The sequence below is a fragment of the Lissotriton vulgaris genome, chromosome 5 (assembly GCF_964263255.1).
Source record: "Lissotriton vulgaris chromosome 5, aLisVul1.2, whole genome shotgun sequence".
NCBI classification, from domain to species: domain Eukaryota; kingdom Metazoa; phylum Chordata; class Amphibia; order Caudata; family Salamandridae; genus Lissotriton; species Lissotriton vulgaris.
Window position 1 is genome coordinate 858267602 of NC_141693.1, and position 22216 is coordinate 858289817.

Here is a 22216-nt window from a genome sequence, read left to right on the forward strand (position 1 = left end):
AGAGAATGTTGGGGAGTAATGTAAAAGTGAGTGTGGCCGGAGAGGCCCCGGCCATTAGGGGAATGCTAGGCAGAGGGAAGTAAAAATGCATCAAACTTTAAATGGATGCACTTGATCTGATATTTCTTCTCGCACCAGCGAGAAAGCAAAGTAAAAAAATGGCTTTCTGTGCTCAAATGCAGTGTGACAAGGTAAGCAAGTGCAGTCGATGATGCTAATTTTACGCCCCGCCACTTTCAAATGTCACCAGCCGCCACTGGTCTATGCTGTCTTGGTTACCAGTTCACTTTGTTAGCAATTGTCCACTGAAGGCGCGCGTCGGTTTCCTGATTCTCCTTCTAATGCTGACACCACACGTCGGACGCTTCTTTGGAGCCTTATGGTGAGGAGATGCAGCGTTTGTGTGCTTTGTGGTCAGTTAAGCAGAAGTAAGTAACCCTGGATTTGTTTTGATTATCGTACACCAAGGTATACTAATTGACGATCACTCATCGACAGTTGTAAACATGTTTTAGAAACTTAACATTGGTAACAGTGTGACAGGACTGCCACCTAGTGGATTTTTGTAATCATAACTAGGAACCTGAAAAGCCTAGTAACGTGTCAGAGAGTCTGATCTAAGACCACAGGATGCAAATAATTCCAGAAGCAAAGCCCATCGCCATTATCAGTGCGTCATTTTCAACAACAGCGTATATTTAATCTCAGGAACAGTGACTGAGAGTACAGAACAAAGATAGTACAGTACCATAGAAAATATTCCACTACTAGGGCAGGTAACTCAGTACCACGACTGAAAAGTAAAAGCGGCACATATGTCTCAGAACTAGAAGCGAGGTAAAGAGCCCACAAGTAGGGCTTAGCAGGTCCAAGAAGCAACAAAGGTCGTCCCAGCACGAGGAGGGGACAAAGGTCACCCCAGTAAAAGAAGTGGACTAAGGTTGTCCAAGAGGGGACAAAGGTCGTCCCAGAACAAGGAGTGGATAAAGGTCTTTCAAAGGAGCATAGAGCCCCTGCCCGTGACGGCGACCAGAAGCAGGTCAGAGGACCCAGAACAGGGACAAACGTCCCACATCTGGAAGCTGATCAAGGAATCCTTAACCAAGACAGGGAAGCAGAAGGTGGGCAAAGACCCCAGAACCAAGAGGGGACAAGGGTTCCATAACCAGAAGGAGACAAAGGTCCCAGTACCAGGAACCAGGACCAGGAGAGGACAAAGGAGATCCCAGGACTGGGAGGGGACAAAGGCCACTGAACCAGGAAGTGACAGGATCGGGTGAGGACACAGGAGGTCCCAGGACCGGGAGGGGACAAAGGCCCCAGAACCTAAAGGGGACAAAGGTCTCAGAACCAGTACCAGTAGAGAACAAAGGAGGTCCCAGGGCCGGGAGGGGACAAAGGCCCCAGAACCAAAAGGAGACAAAGGTCTCAGAACCAGTACCGGGAAAGAACAAAGGAGGTCCCAGGACCGGGAGGGGGGAACCTCCTTTACAACGCATCTTTTACCACGCAGTGCCTTTACGACGTAACTTTTACAATGCAAACCATTACAACGCATTGTGCTGGGGGGCGCTCTAGGATAGGGAATAGGTTTAATGTACTATCCAACACCTTCCCTACTATCCACGGGGACTGGAGTTGGAATAATAAATTAAACTATTCACTATCCAGCGCCCCAAAGCACTATGCGTTGTAAAGGCATGCGTTGTAAAAACCGTGTTGTAAAGGCATGCGTGGTAAAAGCATGCGTTGTAACGTCATACATCCCCGGGAGGAGACAAAGACTCCAGAACCAGGAGGTGACAGGACCAGGAGAGGACAAAGGAGGTCCCAGGACCGGGAGAGGACAAAGGCCCCACAATCTGAAGGTGATAAAGGTCTCCTAACCAGTTCCGGCTGGGGACAAAGGAGGTCCCAAAACCGGGAGGGGACAAAGGCCCAAGAACCAGGAGGTGACAAATGTCCCAGAACCAAGAGGGGACAAATGTCCCAGAACCAGGAGGGGAGGTCTCAATGTGTCAAGAACCGGGAAGATAATCCCGCAATGGGGTCTGAGAGCCCATAGAACTGAGACAAAGAGTCCAGAACCCGAAAAAAATAAATGGCACTGAGAGTACAGAATCGAAAAAACAGAGGCTCACAACCAGAGAAAAAGGCCCAAGACTGAAGAAAGAAGTCTAGAACCAGAGAAAGAGAACCAAAAAGAACCTGTGCCAGACGGCTCAAAGGTCTCAGAACAGCAGAACCTGAGAAAGTGAACCAGATTTGAGACAAAGTGAATCTCAACCAGGACTAAGTATCCATCCTTTGAAGAAAGAAAATTTCAATTTAGAATAAAAAGTCCTAACATCACATGTGGTACTGCACTTGGCATACTCGAAGAGTACCCAGGACTGTAGTACCAGTAAAGCATTGAGGCATTGGTTGAACTGTTCATCTTCAACTTGGAGCGGAAAGTGATGGTAGACATGAACAGATTGAAGGAAGTGAACTTTCTCTACCTCTTTTTTGCTGGTCAAGGAGAGATTGGAGAAAGTGGACTTTCTTTTCCTGTTTTTGTCAGTCTAAGGGGAGTAGGTGGTGGTGACACCTATTAGTTGTTTGGGTGATGTGTCTCACCTCACGTTTCACTCTTAACACTCTTTGCCCCTAAACGCTCTTTTGCCTTTTCGAGCTAATAGTTCGAGAAGGCTTGAACTAAAAAATAGTTCAAGATGTCGTAGACCTCCTATCTGTCTTAACTATTATTGTTGTTGTCTCCCATAGATTAGCTTCATTTTTGTGATTTTTTTTTATTTCATTTTTCTGTAAAGGAGGAAGATGTGTTGTAAATCAGTTCTTCATGTAACATGGATGACTGTGGTTGTTAGCCCTTCCTTTGTGTTCTTACCTCCTTAGCCTCACAGAATACCTATGTATGTTCTAACTTGTACCTGAGTGTTCTAACCTTGTCAGTTGATTGTCTGGTTAGCTGGCGAGGTGTGCCCTCAGCTGTGTCTTACAATAAACCTACTTGTAATTAACTAGTAGTGTCTTGAGATTCATCCACAACACACACCTCTCTCATCACTGTCCTGATACCCTATACGGTCCACCTCTCGTATCACAGATGAATTTGAGAACATCAATAACAAAAATACTGTCTGACATAAACTTCTTTGGCTACATATTGTTAACAACAATATTGCCCCATTCAGTGTAAATTTTCTATTGTCAACTCCATCACGGCAGTATTTTTGTAAACAATGTTTTGGTCATATAACACTCAGGACACAATATTCTGGTATCAGGCACTCATTACTGACCCCTTCCTGGTTAGTGTCAATTTTCCCTATCGGTGTCTACCTCTGTCATCTCTATGCCAGCATCCACCTTTCCTGTCACTGCCACTCCCACGTCAGCATCCACCTCTCCTGTCACTGCCACTCCCACATCAGCATCTACCTCTCCTGACTCTGCCCTCACGCTGTCAGCATCCAACTCTCCTGTCACTAACAACCTCACTGTACACCTGTACTGTAACCTCCCCTCTCTTCAATCAGTGCCCCCCTGTTGCTCAGTGTCCACCTCCCCATGGGTATCCATCTCCCCTGTCAGTGTCCACGTTTTCCGTCACTGCACCTTCTTGCTACACCTGCCTAACACCTCCATCTCTAGCAACCTCTCCCGTCAATGTCCACCTCCCATCAGCCTACACCTTTCTTGTCACTGCCCAATACTTGTGTATGACCCTCCTCCTCCTCCTCCTCCACCACTTCCCAATCCTCCTCTCAGTCAATACTCACCTCCAGTGCAAATGACCTGCAGTCACTACTAGCTCCTCCTGTCAAAGCTCACCTGTTCTATTACACATTTTTGCTATTCCTAGTGCCCTCTCTCATCACTTCCCTTACTCTCTCCTAGCACTCACTGAATGTCACTCCTTTCTCTTTTCTGCCTCAAGTCAACACCCACCTCTGACAACTGTAATCCGTGAGTATACCCAACAGTCCTATCAGAATAGGACATTCCTTTCATACATTGGAGATGTGGACACTCACTGCTATGAAGGAGATGATTGACAACCCTCAGAGATCAAATTGAAATAATAATAATAATAATAATAATAAAGGCATTTCTAAAGCGCCTGGTGACGCCATCACGGCGTGTCCCCGCGCTGTGGAGAAAGAGTCATAAAGGAGGAGGAGCCAACTATCCCTCCTTGGCAAACAGATGTGTTTTCAACCTTTTTCGGAACAGGGTTTCATTTTTGGCCATTCTAATCCCAAGTGGAAGGCTATTCCACTGGGTAGTGGCCAGCACCCGAAAAGAGCGGCCTCCCATCCTGGCCTTTCTAACAAGAGGAACTTTCAGAAGACCCTTGCCCGCCGAACGAAGTGCTCTTTGGGGACGATAGGGGATGGCCAGATCCTTCAGATACCCAGGCGCTTCTGCATAGGTTATTCTGTAACAGAAAAGGAGGGCTTTAAAAAGGATTCTTTTCCTTACAGGCAGCCAATGTAGGGCAGCCAATGTAGGCTTGGAAGCTGTTCTTTTAGGGAGCCTGAGGGCTAAACGGGCCGCCGTATTTTGCAGCACTTGAAGTCTCCTCAAGTTTCTCTCCGTAGTGCCTAATAGCAGCACATTCGCATAGTCCATGCGAGAGGTGACCAGGGCTTGGATCATAATACGTCTGGCCTCCAGAGGCAGTAGGTCCAAAGTGCGATTCAGGGTCTTCATAACCCCGAAGCATTTTCCCACCACCTTGTCCACGTGGCTCTCAAACGAGAGTTTAGGGTCCACCCAGACCCCCAGGTTCTTAGCCTCATTGCTAAGCTTAACTATGGCTTTCTTCCAGTCGCCCGGCAGAGTGGCCGAAGAAAAAGACAGCTGGATAACATATCTGAACAGCGGCTCTAGCGCATCCAGACTGGCATTAAGTATTTTGGGGGGGGCCGGATCACGGGGGGAGCCAGATTTAACTTTTTTGCATATAGCACCAAGTGTTTCTGCAGCAGGGACATAGAAGGTGGGTAATTCAGAATCAGATGATTCTGCCACCCAGCTGCCGGCAAGATCAGGGTCATTGGTCAAATTCCCCGTAAAGCTGGCATAGATGTTAGAAATTTTGCCTGCAAAATAGTGGGCAATATTGTTGCAGGTTTCCACCGAGTCTGCGGACGGCCCACTATTGTTCGAGACTACCGAGATCTCTTTATAAATTTTAAAAAGTTCCTTCGAGGAGTTTTCAGCCTCCACAATACGCTGTTTATAATGTGTGGCTTTAGAGACCCTAATAGCCTTATAATATTCTTTTTGCTTTTTCTTGTAATCCGTTTTAATCTTTGGGCAGAATCTGACTCGCCACTCACGTTCCAACTGCTTGCAGACAGAAATGAACCCCAAATCGGGTTTCCAGGGTATGGCACCAAAATATCGTTCTTTAAATATTATCTAACATAAATAATGGGCTCTACATATACTTTACAAAAATATCACCCTGTTGCAGTTAATATTAGAAAATTGACACCCAATGAAGAAGTTTTTCGTAAATGATATTTAGCCCACAATATTTTTGTCAGACGATTTATGCGATTAATTCTGTCAGGGTGCAGGTAGAATACATGTGTACTGTTCTGAAGTAAAAAAGTTATTACCATTTCTCCCTGTTCCCCATTCATGGGTTAACATACCTTACTTCTCTTGACATAGGAATCCTCTTCATAGACATCCCTAGACAAGCCAAAGTCAGAGATTTTCATCTTGCGACCCTCAGCAACCAGGACATTCCTGGCAGCCAGATCCCGATGCACCAGCTTGGAGAAGAGAAGCAAACAGAAAAGAAGACGTGAGAAGGACTATCAAACTGGATGTCATTATAAATTGCAAAGATGATGGACCTGCTCTCTCATCTGACCTCACTCAAGAGCGTGCAAGATAGACTTAATAGGCATCAATGAGATTAACAGAATATTTTTCTTTTTGGCACATAGAGTGGTAGAAAATAATATTTTGGATCGTGGCTCCTCTAGAAAGGCATGTTTTTCGGTACATTTAACAAATGTTTACTGGTTCAGGATTTTTTGTTCAACCATTATATATTTTCCACGTTTTGATACCATTTTAGTGACAATATTCATGCACAAATTACATACCAGTCAGATGGAGTTGCACTTATACAGTGATCCAGAATATTTCAGGGCAGAGATTAGTATACAGACCGCAATGGTGTGCGTAACTATTGATTTTGTTCTAGTCATCGACAAACTTTGTTTCAGCCCTTGTGATATTGGGCCTCTTGGCAGCATTTGATATTATTGACAATGAAATAATGATGCTGGGACTTGGGTGTCTAACCAAAAAGGGTAAGTGTGTTCGAATCGGTTCCTCCATCCCGAATGGTAGGACTAAGAAACAACCATTGGGTACTCCTATGCAGAGGTGCAACTAGAGCCACATTCCGGGGGGGGGGGGCACTGACTCTTCCAGTAATATGCAGAGTGGAGATGCAGGGGCTCTAAGAAGGGGTGAAAAACAACAAAGTCTCATTAACAAGCAAATGGTCTTTTAAAGACCTGTGAAGTGTGGCTCTGTGTGTGCCTGGGAAGCTGTCTCAGCACACACGACGGGGGGGGGGGGCTGGAGCCCTTTGAGCCCAGTGGGCATTGCTCCCCTTCTCATATGTCATCTGCAGAACCTATCCTTTGTGAGTTTCCATATACAGCCAAGCCCTCATTACTGTTAACTAATTCTTAAGTCAGGCCACGAGAGAAACCATTCGAAAGCATGGCCCGAGGTGTCATCAGGATGTCGATAGCTCTCACATCTGCTCCTCTTCTAATATTTGAGAGGGTCTCTTTGGCTTTTCTGCCTTTGGATACTTTCACTTTGATGGGAGACCACTGTCTGGGGCTGAACCCAAACAAAGTTAAGGATATAGCTTCAAGTCCCGGGGAGATTGATCAATTTGTTACATAGTGTGGTGGATCCCCATTCAATAAGAATGGCCATACACTGCTTTAGAGGTACTGAAACTTGGAATACCAGTCAATAGCATTCTTAAAGGTTATGCAAAGCTCTGGGCTACAATCAAACGTTTATGTAAAGTAAATGACTCTTTGTAACAGCACAAGATTTATTATCCTTTGTTTGGACAACTGATCCACTCTAAAGTACCTAGAGTTAGGAACACAGTCATATGGCACATATCAACAAGTAGTGCAGACTAAATTTCAGAAATTTCCGCTGTTATCCTGAACTGTTTAATACTTCAGGATTTTCGAAGTCATGGGCAGTGATCATTGGGGACTGTTTACGTTATCCTTTAGTTCCCACAAAAAATCTGTCAGGTTGTGTCTTCACAAATCTGACCATAACAATCTCAAACTTGTTGATTCTATCTCACATTGCTGCCTAAAGTGGTTGTATGGCATTACAACGCGGGCTTTTACCCCGCGTGCCATTACAACACTGTTTTTACAACGCAAGTCATTACAACGACTTGCGCTGTAAGGGCTGGATAGTGGAATAGTTTAATTTTCTATTCCAACTCCAGCACATGTTAAAGTAGGGAAGGTGTTGGATTAGAAAATTAACTATTCCCTATCCAACAGCGCCCTCCAGCGCTAGTCATTGTAACGACTTGCGTTGTAAAAGCAGCGTTGTAATAGCAGCGCGGGGTAATGCCCGCGTTGTAAAGGCTGTTTACCGCCTAAAGTAGTCGCATTCCTGAATGACATCACGTAAGAACAACTTTTATTTGCTTCTTTATAGCTAATTATTTTTACAGTATATCTATTTGTTGCTGACTTTATGCCATATTCACTTATGCTATTCTCTGCATTGCACTGCTTAGAATGATTACACATGGAGTTGGTGTAACTATGATTGTGACTCCACCGAAGTATATTTAGTAAGTGTTGCCAAGACACTTTTTAGAAAGCAACCACAACACCAAACATCAAAATAAACTCAACAAATAAAATTCAGTTTTAATATAGTTGTAATACCTTTGAAATAATGTTTATTAGCCGCTCAAAATTAACTCCACCACTGCCCCACACATAAAATCATGTTACATCATGGCAAAATAGTACTGTTACCTTCATTTCTGCAAGATAGAGCATCCCTCTTGATATCTGCCAGGCAAATGAAATGAGGTCACCCATAGTCAGTGCCCTCTCGTCAGGGTTGTCCAGGTAGCTCGAGTTGCGATTACTATCGTTGCTCATGTAACTTGGTCCCACTTTTCGGCTTTCTCTCAGGAAGCTGCGCAGGGAGCCATACTTGGCATACTCCACAATCAGGTACAGAGGTCCTACAGGAAATAAAGCAAATAGTTGTGCAGCCTGTCTGGATATATAAGCTGATGTAACTGCTTCCTCGTAGACTTCCCAAAAACATAAGTAGATCGTCAATTGCCGCCAATGTACTCAAATACTTTATTTTATTTTATCCAATAGCACAAGGGCATACTTTTTTTTAGAGAAAGTAAACACTCTGACAGGTTCTGCCCCTTAGTTGCTACGTTCACCTTACTTTAATTTATTGTGCAATTCATGCTTGAAGGTTGCCTAAATACTACTGGAAGTTTACTTGAGGAATTCAGCTGCTCTTTATTCTGTCATTGTTGGTGCAAAAAGAATGTTAGGGGAGTGCTGAAACTGTGACAGTGCCTTTTCAGTAAAAATACAAGTTGTTCTTTTAAGCACCAGTGGGACTCAGCTTAACTCATGGTTGACTCAGATCACTTTTTTCCAATGGTACACCGAAATGTACAAGATAGTATACATGAAAGGTTGGAGAAATTCATATTGTAAACTTTCACTTTTCATTGGCAATGCCCGAAAAATGAATGGGATAATATTTTAGTAAATTATTTCAAACAAACTAGATTATCCACATTTGACACCAACCCGCCCTTCTCCTGTTTCCTTCACTTTGGGAATTAGAAACAAACAGCTCATTTGTTCAATTGAAATAAAAAATCATCAATCAGTTCCCCAGACTTCATTCCACTCTCATTGGAGTGATAAATCTACAGAGCTAGAATCGGCAAACACGTGAGGATATATGTAACCGATATTTGATTAAAAACATCAATCTAATCACTTTAATGAACATTTTTCTTGTTTGCTTAATTGCTTCACAAAAAATCAGTGCTATGAGGGAGGAGAAAATCTAAATTCTGTTTCTCATTTTAACAGCCTGGGAGAAGCCAGATATGGGGAGAAATAGATCACAAGTGCTAAAGTTCATCTACAGAGCAATGTCGTCCAAAGAAGAGGGATTTTGTTTGTCGGGTGAAATTAGGAGCTATGAAGATTTCAACATTAGATACACATAGATAGGAAATCTAAAAAATATGAATTTATTTTACTTCTCTAAGCGTCATTTTATTATTTCTATGATTTTTCTTTTTTTGATTGTTTTCACTGTTATCTTTTGGAGATATATTTTCATGTCTTATACCATGTAGCCTTCATCTCGGCTCTAAAACGTACTGTTTAAGACTCGCTCTGGTTCTTCAATTTACTGTTCAATGCACTAAACAACGTAGGGTCTGATTACGATGTCAGGTGAACTGCAAGCAACCGACTGCCGTTTGTGGTCCGCCCGACATCTGCCTTCGAGGGCTGCCCAGAGCATTACGGTGTGATGGGCGGAGTCATCGGGTGGTGGAACTGTCTGCTGAGCTCCCGGACTCAATCAGCCCGTTGAAGCATTGAAAACACACATAATCCCATAATGACGGGGGAGCCAGCATCTCCTCCACCGTTGGGATTATGATGTCACTTTCCAACAGCCTTTCGGAAAGTTACTTTGGGGGTCCCTAGCAGGGCCCCAGTCCCTCTGCGGCCTCCACTATGAGGTCTGGGGTGCACCTACGATGTCCCCCTAAACTTCCCTGCACCACCTGCCACTGGGTGCTGGAATGTTTAAAAAGCATCCATTTTACAATGGCAGCTTGTGCTGCAGGCATTTTCCTCCGGCTGCACAAGCTGCCACTGTAAAATTGATGTTTCCGACTTGCCATAGGGCGGTCACATCCAAAGTGTGTGGTTGGAACCGCTGACTTATCGTCAGGCAGTTCCAGTCTGCTATGGGGTCGGGCGGACGCAATTCCGTCCGACATCGTAATGCCGCTCATACTTGTTGTACTGTTCATTGAGTCATACTGTGCTTGCTATTGTACTGTTTAAATCCTGGATCTTCAATGTACTGCTTCATATCTGTAAGTGTGCAGTGTGACCCATAATGTGGCTGAGCAGTGGGGCAGGCCACAAGAGTGCACACATTTTCATACTCATTCATCCACAGCACACATTGATTAATACACATATATTCACACATGCATGCCAAACCCAAACATTTAAAAAAGGTACTTCCTGGGCCACAGCCTGACGGCAGGTCCAGCAAGAGGGGTCATGGCAGGAGCTGGACGCTCGTGCAGGAAAAACAAGAAGATCCTGCCAGTTTCTCTCATTGACCGACCTTATCACGGAGGAGCCAAAGAGAGGAGGACCTTCCCTCACTCATCACTTAATAGGATGGTTATCAGTGAGAGTAGCCGACTCAACACCTGTCTGAGAAGAGGGTCACTGATTGACAGTCATCCCTGGGCACTTCAGGGCTTAAAACTGAAGCTCCAAGTTCCAAGTCTATTGGTTATTTGCCCCCTTGTCTGGAGGGGGGGAACCGCATAGGGATTTGCTGGGCTGAGAAGGTCAAGCCCTCCTGGCTGTGAAATATTCAGCCTGCAAAGTCTGACTCAGGCTCCCAGGCGCCTTCGCATTTATAGCATGTACAACACCTGGCTGCCTGATGCAAACATAATGTGTTTCTGTCAGGCTGCCCTTTGCTCAGCCTGACAGACACTCTTCATGCTTTGCAAAAGGTGGTAAGGATGGGCCCCGCCACCTTTAATTATGTGTTTTGCTAACTATTGTATCATCAAGGTACCATTCAGTACCCCATATTGTCACTTTTGTGGTACGGGTTGGTAGTCCGTATTGGTTCTTCCAAGGTATCATTTAAGATGTTCTGTTTAGCCTTCCCTGGCACTCTTAACTAATACATACCAGTTTTGGGTCTGAATGGTACTGTTAAATGCCTTCTATAAATTCTTCAATTGTACGAAACCCAATCTCATACTCTGACTTTTACAGGTCTAATAAGTACCTCTCATTAATCAATGGAACTCTTTCATATTTTTCATTGGGTCTTCTAAGGTACAATACAACATGTTGTATTTACTGCCTAACTAATGAATACTTGCATTTGGGCTTTATTTTAGTTGTCCATACCATTGAGGTGACTCTATTAGGGCAGTCCTCAGTAACACCTATTATGTAGAAAAATCTTACCGTCTTGACTGCAGGCTCCATAGAGTTTGATGACGTGGGGGTGATTGACCTGCTTCAAGAGGGTGAATTCAGATAGAAGGTCTCTCAGCTCACTGTGGGAAGCATTCTCTGTAGAAAACATGAAAAACACAACACATTTCTGGGTTGAGGATTGCATGAGAGTCTTGGACAGAACACATTATTTACCAAGTGGAAGGGATGTTTTCTCCTCTAACCGATTTACACATGTGCATTTGAACAAAGTTTATACTTCACTCTGTTCTGGAAATCTCATTTTCAATCAATTTAAACATATGTGGCGATATTGGGAAATGACTACTTACTAGAGGACTACTGTAACAACTGCTACTAACGCCACTTCTGTTTCTGAATTCAAGCTGGGTGGCAATCATCATATTGTAGTTGACCAACTTGGTGGCCAGTGTGGAATTTGGGACATGTCTTTTTGAAAGCAGGTAACAAAGAGATCAACAATTACCCCGCTCTCCAGTTATGTAAAAAATTGTGGTTTGAGTGAATTGTGGCATGAGGGGTAAGGTCTCAAGCAATTTAGAGCACTATGCAGGAGGTCACATTCACATACAGTGGCATATAGCTGATGCTAAACAAACAATGTCCTTTAATTCAAAATATATAAGTATGGTGAACTAAGGAAGGAATATTCTTTTGCAAACGTTGTACATCTTTCAAACATATTTGACTTTGACCATGGCTCAAGATTATCAATGTGGGAGAAAGCTCAGTAACTGACAATCCTTTTATTCTTACTAAGAGCCACAGTATTGTTCTTTTGAAAATATGAGTTAACTCTTATGTAGGGAAGGAAGAAGTGCAATACAAACCAGCCTAAAACAAGGAAGCCACTTTGTTGTTTAGTATTTTTTGCACTGGCCTTGGAAGGCTCGATTCAGAACATTTTGCACTTCTAGGTTTAACTTAGATGCACAAACAATGTATTCTATAACTCCTCATGGCCGATCCTGATCCACAGAATCACGGTGTCCAAATGTTTACAGTTGCATCTGTAAACGTCTTGAAAAAAATGAACCAAAAAGTGGGATTTTCTGCACGGTTGTGTTAAGAACGGAGAAAAAAATTGTTCGTTTGTATGAGTCTTGGTCGGTCGGCTAATAAAAATGTTGTTAGCACCAATAAAGCTGGAATTATGTGGGCAGTCATAAACATTCTTAAAGTCTTACTCTTAATGCACAATAGGTTGTAACAAGTATGGGTTTCAAACGTTTCTCAAATACCCACATTCTAGGGGGACTATATAGAAATAAATCTCCTCATATAAATATAAATGTTTTCTACTTGGATAGAAAAATATTTTCTGTATGGTGAGCAAAATGTGGAACTGGATATTTCAAATAACCCAGAATATGACTTGCCCACCTGGCGTCAATTGATGGGTGTAGGGTACCCCATCATGCACAGGTAAAGGTAAGATGCATTAACTCCCAACAATGGTTACATTGACGAAAATCCTAGGTCTGAGCCTTTGATTCATATATTTATTAGTTCTGTTAGAAATGGCTCAGACAAATTGAGGGGGACGACCAGGCCTTCATCGGCCTGGTCGCCCCCTCGCTCCTCGTGCCTCCTGCTTCCTGTGCCTTATTTGCTGACTACGCCTACGCCAACTGCTTCTTCCACAAGCGCCCCAGCCGCCGCAGAACCGCCCGCCAGCCCGCACTCGATTTTCCCGCCGCTGCCTGCCTGCGGCCCCGCCCCCCCGCCAGCCGATAGGCTCCCACGCTTCCGCCTCCCAGCGGACCCTCCCTCCCGGCTCCCTTCTTATGACGCCCCCACGCACGCGCAGCGTTGACACGCAGCGGGCGCGCCGATTGTGCGCCGAATGGGGCGCCAAAGGCAAGCCCGTCTGCGCCCGTCCGCGCCTGGACCGCGCCCAGCACCAGGACCCCTGGTCCCCTCCGCCGATGCAAGACTCCACGACAGACCTACGACGCTACCACTCTCAACGCACTCAATACCGTCCGGAACCCTGCCTGCTACAGAGCCACCCCGAGACGCACCAACAGACCCTTCGCCTGCAAAGCCTGACGCTTCACCTGCCACCGGACCTGCACCACCCCGCCGACTCCAACACTAACAGCAACCATCTGAAGTGCATCCGGCTGAACACCCGCTCCGTCCATAGGCACGCCGTGGAACTCTGGGACCTGCTCGACGCAACTACACCGGACGTCGCCTTCCTCACCGAAACCTGGATGAATGCCTCCTCAGCGCCCGACATCGCCACAGCTCTCCCGGACGGATACAAGATCACCCGGAAGGACTGCGTCAACCAGACCGGAGGAGGCATCGCCATCGTACACAAGAACACCATCCGCATCTCGACTAACTCCGACAAAACCTTCTCCGCCGCCGGAGCACCTGCACTTCCAGATACACACCGACCCCAAGACCACCCTTCGAGACACCTTCATCTACAGACCACCGGGACCACGCACGCAGTTCAGCGAAGACATCGCAGACTTCATCAGCCCGCACGCCCTTCCCTCCGCCGACTACATCCTCCTAGGGGACCTCAACTTCCACCTGGAGAACAACAACGACAGAAACACCACCGCCCTGCTGGACAACCTCGCCAACCTCAGACTCAAGCAACTGGTGGACACCCCCACCCACTACGCCGGTCACACGCTTGACCCTGTCTTCACATCCAGCAAGCACGTCTCCTTCAGCCACGCCACCGGACTCCACTGGACAGACCACAGCTGCGTCCACTTCAGCTTCAGTAGAACTACGACCCACCTCCATCCGCAACGGGTCCCCTGCCGCAGCTGGAACAAGATCACCGCCGAGCAGCTCACCACTTCCCTCAGCCAGAACACTCCCACCAGCACAACGGACCCCAACGTAGCAGCCAGCAACCTCACCAAGTGGCTGACCGCCTGCGCCGATGACCTCGCACCACTCAAGAACCCTCCCAGCAGACCCGGCAGCTAGAAAACCCCCTGGTTCACCGACGAACTCAAGGAATCCAAGAAGAACTGCCGCACCCTCGAGAAAGCCTGGCGGCTCAACCACACCACAGACAACTGGACTGCCCTCAAGCACGCCACCCGCAAACACCATCAACTGATCCGCGCCACCAAGAAGACGGCACTCAAAGAACGACTGGACAACAATGCCCATGACAGCAAAGAACTCTTCAGCATTGTCAAAGAGTTCTTCAACCCCAGCGCTGGAACCAACAACATCACTCCCACGCAAGACCTCTGCGACTCCCTCGCCTCGTTCTTCCACCGCAAGATCGCCGACATACACAACAGCTTCGACTCACAGGCCACGCACCCTACCACCGAACCAACGCCCGCCACCACCACCCTCTGCAACTGGACCTCAATCAGCACTGAAGACACCACCCGCACGATGAACTCCATCCACTCCGGATCACCAACCGACCCCTGCCCACACCACGTCTTCAACAAAGCCGCCGCCACCATCGCACCCCATCTCCGAGACACCATCAACTCCTTCCACACCACTACCTTCCCGGAGAGCTGGAAGCACGCCGAGCTGACCGCCCTCCTGAAGAAACCAACAGCGGACCCCACCGACCTCAGGAACTACCGTCCCATCTCGCTCCTTCCTTTCCCGGCCAAAGTCATCGAGAAGACCGTCAACATACAGCTTGCCGCCTTCCTCGAGACGAACGGATTCCTCGACCACTCGCAGTCCGGATTTCGGGCCAACCACAGCACCGAAGCCGCCCTGATCGCAGCCACTGACGACATCAGAACCCTGATCGACAACGGGGAAACAGCGGCCCTCATCCTCCTGGACCTCTCCGCAGCGTTCGACACAGTCTGCCACGAACCCTAGTGAAGCGCCTCAGCAACATCGGAATCCGAGAGAAAGCGCTGGAATGGATCATCTCGTTCCTCACCGGAAGAACCCAGAGAGTCCGCCTCCCTCCGTTCAGATCCGAGGCCACCGAAGTCATCTGCGGCGTACCACAAGGATCTTCTCTCAGCCCGACCCTCTTCAACGTCTACATGAGCCCCCTCGCAGCCATCGCACGCCAACACAACCTCAACATCATCTCCTACGCCGACGAGACCCAGCTGATCCTCTCCCTCACCAACGATCCCACCACTGCCAGAGCCAACCTACACGAAGGGATGAAAGACGTCGCCGACTGGATGAGGAACAGCCGTCTTAAACTGAACTCAGACAAGACGGAAGTCCTCATCCTGGAATCATCACCCTCCGCCTGGGACGACTCCTGGTGGCCCCCGGCCCTGGGCACCGCCCCCAAACCAACAGACCACGCACGCAACCTGGGCTTCATCCTGGGCTCCTCCCTGTCAATGACCAGACAAGTCAACGCCGTATCTTCCTCGTGCTTCAACACCCTGCGCATGCTCCGCAAGATCTTCATATGGATCCCCACTGAAACCAGGAAGACCGTCACCCAGGCACTCGTCACCAGCCGACTGGACTACGGGAACGCCCTCTACGCCGGAACTACAGCCAAACTCCAGAGAAGACTCTAACGAATCCAGAACGCCTCCGCATGACTCATCCTGGACATCCCCCGACACAGCCACATCACCGGACACCTGAGAGAACTGCACTGGCTCCTCGTCAGCAAGAGAATCACGTTCAGACTCCTCACCCACGCACACAAGGCTCTACACGACCTGGGCCCCAAGTACCTCAACGACCGAATGACCTTCTACATGCCCACGCGCCAGCTACGATCTACCAGCCACGCACTCGCCACCGTACCTCGCATCTGCAGAACCACAGCCGGAGGAAGATCCTTCTCCTACCTGGCAGCCAAGACCTGGAACTCCCTCCCCATTCACCTTCGACGTACCCAAGACCATCTCTCCTTCAGGAAGCAACTCAAGACCTGGCTGTTCGAGCAGTAACACACCCCTTTCCCCCAGCGCCTTGAGACCCTCCCGGGTGAGTAGCGCGCTCTATAAATGCTGTGATTGATTGATTGATTGATTGAGCAGGGGCATATAATATATAACATTATAAGCAACCGTAATGAGCAAAGCCCGCTCATGTATGGTGACGACACTGTGTTTTACTAAACTGCTATGGGCCTCAAACTTGAGAATAAATATTTTAGAGACTATTGCATTTAAAATTAACTGAAAATTAATAACGATAAGGCCAAAGTTATGGTTTCTGTGCCCTTTGATTGATCTTTGACAGGGGCATAGTATGTACCAAATTGTAGCATGTAGCTCACTTATGGTATGCATCTTTTCGATTTTTCAAGCAAGTGAATCATGTAATTTAAAACCTCAGGTAATGGGTTAAGAGAAAATGAACACTTTTCAGAGAACTGATAAAATGTATGGTAGCCAGTCTATAAACCAGAGAAATATGCCTTTTTTGGCACATCCTTTCTTATGTCCTTTTTGCTCTCAGATTTCGTGGTTCTGGTTATAGACGTTAATAAATAAAACAGAGGGTATATTATATTATGGAAGTGTGTTGGAGCATTTCTGAGAACATTCCAATCTCAGCCATAAGCAAGGAGTGTGGATTTACATTTTTGCTCCTATTAGTGTAGAAGATTTTTTTAAACCACATAAGAAAATTGCTTCAAAGAACTAGCATACATTTGCTTCAATATATTTAAAATATTTTTTGAAGAATAATAATCTGATTGTATGATTTATCTACATCAATCTCAAAAGCGATTCTGAAAGTTATGATATTGCAATTTTGGAGGTTTTGATGGCTTGTCTGATGTGGTATTTAAGAGCTGTCTTGTAAATTAATGAACTGTGTTACGTTGGACAGCATCAGTGACTTTAATCCATATGGGACCAGACTATTGAAATCAAAATATAGCCCTGCAGATTTATTGGGGCCTATTCATGAACTGTATCTTATAGTACTATTGGCAGTACCACAGTGTTGCTACTCACGTACTACGCAAAATGCTATGCACATATCTACATGCAGAGGTCTTTGCCTCCGCATCTACTAAGTTTTCGGTGCAGAGATCTCCGCCCCAACTGCAGAGAGCTCCATACATATATGCCTACATTATGCTAGTAAATGTGGGAGGGACAGGTGATCGTGACTGGAAAATGGGAGATACTTAATACTAAATGAGAGGTCTTTTGGTTTGAGTAAGGATGGGTTGCTAAATTCAAATTACCTTAAGCAGCCAAGGGAATTAAAGCTGCACTGCCCTATGCGTCACATCAAAGTACACTCAAGTATTAATTGACAATGTTGCCCACCTCAATGGTCCGCTGCTCATAGACCATACCCTATGATTAAAAACTCATGATCAGAGAGGCAACAATAGCAACAAGAAAATAAGTAAAACAATTAATCTTGTGGCTTCTGTGTTGAAGATGTGTGCTTCTTTATTGTACGAAGTCAGAAAACAACAGTGCAGCCAACGCGTTTCACCCTCAACAGGGCTTTATAAGGGCATAAATAAATCACACTCAATAAACTTTTTTAGGTAAAGCTCTATAAATGTTATTAAGTTATTACAAAACAAAATATCCAATATCCATAACTAAAACATAATAATTTTATTTAAAAATGGTATAATAACATCTTTTAAGTAAAATAAATCAACTTTATATTTTAAAATACATTCATTTAAATACATTCTATAGATAGTTTTTAATACTTTTAGCACTTATTAAATATAATAACTATTTCAGGTTTTTTTAATAGGTTACAAAAATGTTATTTAAATTAATGTATTAAAATTAATTAAATATTTAATTTGAAATGTAATTTATAGGACAGCTCTGCCTATGTTGGAAAAGTAGAACATTGCACTCATAAGTTACGCTCCACACTTCAGTTTCTTAGGGTGGTGACATGTAAGCCTACACTTTGTAATACATTTACACTAATGAATGGTAAATATGCAAAAGTAGTATGTTCATTACAATGTGTAAGAGTAAACTTACACGTGCAGATTTTCTCATGTGTAAGATTACTTTTGAGAATAGCCTCCATATTGTCGTATAATTTGCAAAGATATTGCCAAAATGAAGTTAATAACAGAAAATATGCACCTGAGTTTCAATATTTTAAAAATGATTGATATTCAAGGCACCATACTTCTGTCAGATAATATTTTTGCCAACAATATTCTGACATATAATCTTGTAATTGTCTTCCATTTATGAAACTGTAACTTAACTCAGCCCACAACAGTATTAAGCTGAGCTTTTTATGTTTGGGAATAGGAGACTCGGTTTGAAGCACAGCTAGGCCTCATTTTAATTCTGCATTGTGTGGATATTTTTCCAAGACCTTCCCAAGGATTTTTTGTACATTAGAACATACTTGGGTTTGTTCAAGTCTTTGATTTACTGACAAATACGAATTCCTTCTGTAACTTCTGATGGAGGATGAAGATGAAGTGACAACATGCAAAAATGGGTTCCTTTGTAAACTCTGATATAGCATGATAGAAACTATTTGAAAGTGGAAACAAAGGCAGCTGTTATATAAAAAAAGGAATGTTATGAAACTAGGGCTATAGCAGGGTGGAATACTCAACAGGTAAATCATAAGCTGTGTCTGTTTTGAAAACTATTTAAATAGAGATTGGAAGTATATAATGGACCTATGAATCAAGGGGCTAATTTTGAGCTAAATTTAATTTCTACTTATTGTAATAATTTGTACAATAGTAGTGGATTCATTATGAAGTTTATATGCAAAAGCACAATAAGATGTGTATTCTGGATATCGCTCAATGCCCTTGTACTTTTGCATAATCTGATGCATTTTATCATACGTGTGATTTTACTTTTTATAAATATGGAGCAATTGATTGGTTTTAACTTATTTTATGCTGATGTATACTTTTATGGCTGTGTTTCAGTTGAATAAAATCTTCTGAATCTAAATCGGAATCTCTGTATTCATTGGATATGTGTTAAATAGAATGAATCATAGAAGAAACAAGGAAACTTGCCATAGTGCTCTACGACCTCAATTATAGAGGAAATGAAAGGCCAAGCTTATGAGTGTGCCAAAAAGATAGATGATCAATATTATGCATGTACTGTAGGAGAGAGCTATAAAATCTAGTAACAAGATAAGAACAAGAAGTCCTTCACACTCATCTTCTTGAATCAAGGATTACTTAGCTGATTTGCTGAAGGGGTTCATAAAACGGAAATATCTTTTTGCCATAATTTAGATGCAAATGTCATATAAATTCTCAGATTCTGATATGACTTCCTATAAATATAGGCTGGATCTCAGAAAACCTTGTGGCTCCATAGCCAAATTCAACTGTTATGTCTTTGCCCTATGAGTTATTGTAAGTGTAGTATTTCATATGTTTCTACCGAAGGTCACCCTCAATTGGACTGATAATGATTGCTCACAAGTTCCTATCAACAAGTGCACCTCTACAATATCAGATGAAAACACAGGGGTTTACGCTGCTTGCCATGCCATAGTACCTTTCAGCATTTTTACAGCCACTGTGGTATAGCCAGCTTTTCCCTTTAGCCTAAAAGCGGTAGCCTTCACGACTTTGCCGAATTCTCCTTCGCCCAGTGTTTTTCCCAGCACCAGATTCTTCCGGGGGAATTCCCACTTTGGATCTTCCTGGTTATAATGGAGAAAAATAGGAAACTTTTAGAGCAAAACTGGTTTGTTAGGTCTTTACAAGAGCACCCAATGAAGTGTCACTACCTGAAAGACAGACTAGTTAGAATTGTTCAGATATGTCTGAGATGTAATGTTTCATTTCGGAGCTTTCTGTTTATAATTCATTGCAATCACTTTTGTTTGCGTGCAATATGCTAAGTAGGCTCTTTAATTCATGACATACTCAATCTTATATGATCAAAATATCCTTTTCTGAGTTGCAATTTAATATTTTATCAGTTTATTTAACCATATTTGTAGCTAAATTTTACGTGTTTCTTTTTACCAATACCACACATACCCTCCCCGTGCCTCTTTCCTTTTAATTATGACACATAATCCCTCTTCCTTAGCATAAGGCGTTACACTGATTTAGTTGTGCTACTGTCTATTGTTATTGCAATCAATTAAGTTTTCAAAGAGCTCTCTGATATGATTTCAAATGTTTAGAAATACAGTTGCATTTTAGCATGGATTTAAGCCTTACATGAGCCACAGATCATCACATACAATGATCTTCCTGAAATCAATTTCCAAAATATGAGATGACAGTTTTACCCCTCAAACCTATCTTTTTTATAGACCTTTACCTTGGTGATTGTATTTGAATTCTAATGATTTTACACACTTTCTAGGTTTATGCCTAGACACACAACTAGTAATTGTTATTTTGTGGGTGAAAGTTCTGTAGAATGAAAATTAATCTCACAGGTATCTTAAATGCGTCAACAGAGATCTGGTTCTCCATGGAGTCCAGGGAAGGCCGGCGGACGTTAGTAGATGAATAATTGATGGGGTATGACTGTGCTGGTCGCCTGAATGTCATTTCAGCAGAGGCGATGGGTGGTTTGGGGGAGTTCTTGTGATATCGGTGGATGAAATAAGAGGAGAGTAGCACAGAGATGATGAAGGACAGCAGGACCCCTCCAGCAATCACTGTCTTACACATATCGTCGCACAATCTCTCTGCACATAGAAAGATAGGAACAAACATCATTAAAAGTAGGAAGAATGTCTATGTGCATTCCAATCAAGTAAGAACAGGGGCTACCCATGCATAACAAACCACTTTTATTCGCGCACATACTGTCAAGTAATACAGTTTAGCACAGTCTGCTCATGCTAATATTGCTGTACCATTGACCACCTTGAATTTAAGAGGAGAATGTGTAGTTTAGACAGTTGATTGGCATGTAAATAAACATCGATTTTAATTAAATAGTGCATCAAATTAATGGTATTAATCAGTACATATTCATTAGGAAACATGCAAAAATGCACCATACTGCCATTAAATGTCTAATTTTAATAAAGTATTATGTTAACACTGGCAATCAACTAAGCCACTGAAACGCATATTAAAGTCTTGCATATTTCATGTGAGGTATAGTGGAATAAATGTCATGACATTATGCCTTGGATAGGTGAGGATGATGTATTTTGAACAATAACACTTTTTTTAAAATGGCACAATAATACTGAGATACAATGCTGATCTGAACACATTATTACATCTTCCCAAAAGATGTCTCTATGTCAGCCCACAGGGACATATATGAAAATATTGAGTCCCGGGTCCACATGCCCTATCTCCCAGACGTTTTTGGTTTAGTTCTTTTGCTTGAACCTCGAGATATCATGTTCCCCAGTTGATTGGGCCATAGCAGGAAAGTAAAGAATGAAAAAATCTGTGGACAGTTGCCCCTTAAATTACATGGACATTTCTTAATACACTAAAACATTCTTATGCTTTAAAGTGTATTTTAAATAGGGGTCATTCCTCTTTTGCCACTTTTTCTGTCTGGACTTTCATTTTTATGCAGGCATTTCTGCCACACTTACAACCGCACACTTACTGTCATCTGGATAAGAAAACCGTATGTCTTTGCCCAGAGTTGTACCAACGTATAAATGGAGACAACATACCTTCAATGTCGACCTTTTCACAGTAGCATTTGTCTTGCGGGAAACAGTAACAAGTGCCATGGCCAGCCTTGATTCCCACCATGTCCACTCCATGCTCATAGCCGCCAATGACTTTTTCCCCTAATAAAAGAAAAACACAGATATTGTGTAGGGAGAGTATGGCCATGGCCATTCAATGCATGTGTAAGGCATTCATTGTACACCTCAGACTATTAGCTACTAAGGGAATTTTAATCCCCCTCTAAATATGTGTCTGGGTATGTTATACATGGATTAGGATTCATTAGGATGGAGATTTA

The 22216-nt window shown here is 43.9% G+C and overlaps 1 protein-coding gene across 4 annotated transcripts in view; it reads right to left on the reverse strand.

Annotated features, from left to right (window-relative positions):
• The window catches only part of RET (ret proto-oncogene), a 265881-nt gene that overhangs the window by 47026 nt on the left and 196639 nt on the right, over positions 1 to 22216 (reverse strand). For all 4 annotated transcript variants that reach the window (XM_086922421.1, XM_086922420.1, XM_086922422.1 and 1 more), the window contains exons 10-15: positions 21918 to 22037; positions 20701 to 20957; positions 19802 to 19949; positions 11346 to 11453; positions 8082 to 8296; positions 5673 to 5795 (exon numbers count right to left, since the gene is read on the reverse strand). In XM_086922421.1, the coding sequence (XP_086778547.1) occupies positions 5673 to 5795; positions 8082 to 8296; positions 11346 to 11453; positions 19802 to 19949; positions 20701 to 20957; positions 21918 to 22037 (971 nt within the window). The remainder of the gene's footprint in view (positions 1 to 5672; positions 5796 to 8081; positions 8297 to 11345; positions 11454 to 19801; positions 19950 to 20700; positions 20958 to 21917; positions 22038 to 22216) is intronic.